The 1,467-nt window shown below is 50.3% G+C and overlaps 1 protein-coding gene across 1 annotated transcript; it reads right to left on the bottom strand.

Moving 5' to 3' along the window:
- Positions 1 to 710: 710 nt before the first annotated feature.
- On the bottom strand, positions 711 to 1,179 carry Pmar_PMAR021756 (hypothetical protein; the record flags this gene model as incomplete). The annotated part of the gene is made up of 2 exons (XM_002767602.1): positions 711 to 1,057; positions 1,140 to 1,179. The coding sequence occupies 2 exons, from the start codon at positions 1,177 to 1,179 to the stop codon at positions 711 to 713; spliced, it is 387 nt and encodes a 128-aa protein (XP_002767648.1).
- Positions 1,180 to 1,467: the final 288 nt, after the last annotated feature.

The following is a 1,467-nucleotide window of genomic DNA, read 5'->3' on the forward strand; positions in this document are numbered from 1 at the left end:
CCAATGATAACTCATGCTTCGATTCAGAGCCGATACATATGGGTTTAGTTGCCGGCGAGATGACAAAACGCATGTCCACTGATGCGCGGAACCCCTTCGGATTCTTCCGCCAGCATTGCTGAGGAAATGCTATTCGTTAACAACCAGGGGGGGGGGGAGAGTGGCACCTCTCTCGGAGAGAAGTGAGGAGTTGTCTCGAGGAACATAGCGCATGCGCCGGGCTCCACGTTGACCATGCAAGCAATCGTTCCTTCTTGCAAACAGGCGGACTCACTGTCCGGCAAGAAAAAGCATAGTGCGTCACGAGCTGTGAGACAACAGAGAATGTCACGAATGCGCCCCCAGTGTTGGAATAAATCATCCCTTTCCTAAGCTGAGTTGAGCAGTTTCCTCACTTGTCATAGGAGCTCATATACGAGTTGGGGTAGAGGTGTACGGAAACCGATAAGAATTCCCCGAAATTCCCTCAGAATTTTGTCACCGAGATATGTGGTTGACCACGTGCATATTTTCCCACACTGTGCGCCCTAATCGAAGTTAACAATTTAGACACAGACTGACCATTCCTAATCTTCGATAAAGCCACCCAGACCGTTAACAAGGTGCAGTCTGCTGTATCATAGCCAACCAGTCTATGCTGGAGAGTATGATCCGCGTGGAGGGGCGTGTGGTAGCTTCCGTTGAAGAAACGCACCTGAAACGATAGTCTCTCATTCGTGCTGTGGACAGCAGTTCACCTTATCGTGACCTTCTTGGTAGGTAACAGAATATTCTGGGAACATTTCCTTTACCAAAAACGTAACGTGAGCTCTAAGAGTGTCGAAATACTCTCGATAGTCAACACCATCGGCATCGATCACATCAGACGGCCGAGTGAGACCATCTGCATGACCAAAGAATATCCCCACCGACATGACCAAAGGGTCACACTGACCAGCATAGTAATCGTAATGGTACATGTTCACGTTCTCTCTCTCGAGGAGAGCTTCTTTACGATTTGCCAGATCGAGCAACGGGCCGAGGCGTCCTCGGAAAATCTGCGAGTTGAACCAGAAACCTACACAAGCAACGCCCACCAGTACGAGGGCAGCAGCAAAGCCTTTTGTAGAAAGTGTAACGGTGAAACTGCCTATTCTTACCATGCTGCCGCAGCATCGACCTGGCCTCACATGGGGACATGCTACGCAGCGGGCGACACAGGCTGGTGTTGATACGAAGGAAAGCATGCTTCGCAATTCCTATGAGTGAGGCTTCTCTAACACTCATTGGCAACTACTGTGACTTACCAGGATACCCGGGGTATCCTGGTTCCCACTCAACGAGTGAATTCGTCATCTCACCGTTCGCCAAGCGGTTGCCTAAGACACAACCTCGTCTCGAGAACTTAGCAGCTCATCATACCATCAGTTGGCTTAATGGGAGTGTCACACTTCGCATGCTCGAGGTAGCCACCTCGCGAGAACCACT

Source organism: Perkinsus marinus (assembly GCF_000006405.1).
Source record: "Perkinsus marinus ATCC 50983 genomic scaffold scf_1104296970452, whole genome shotgun sequence".
NCBI classification, from domain to species: Eukaryota; Perkinsozoa; order Perkinsida; family Perkinsidae; genus Perkinsus; species Perkinsus marinus.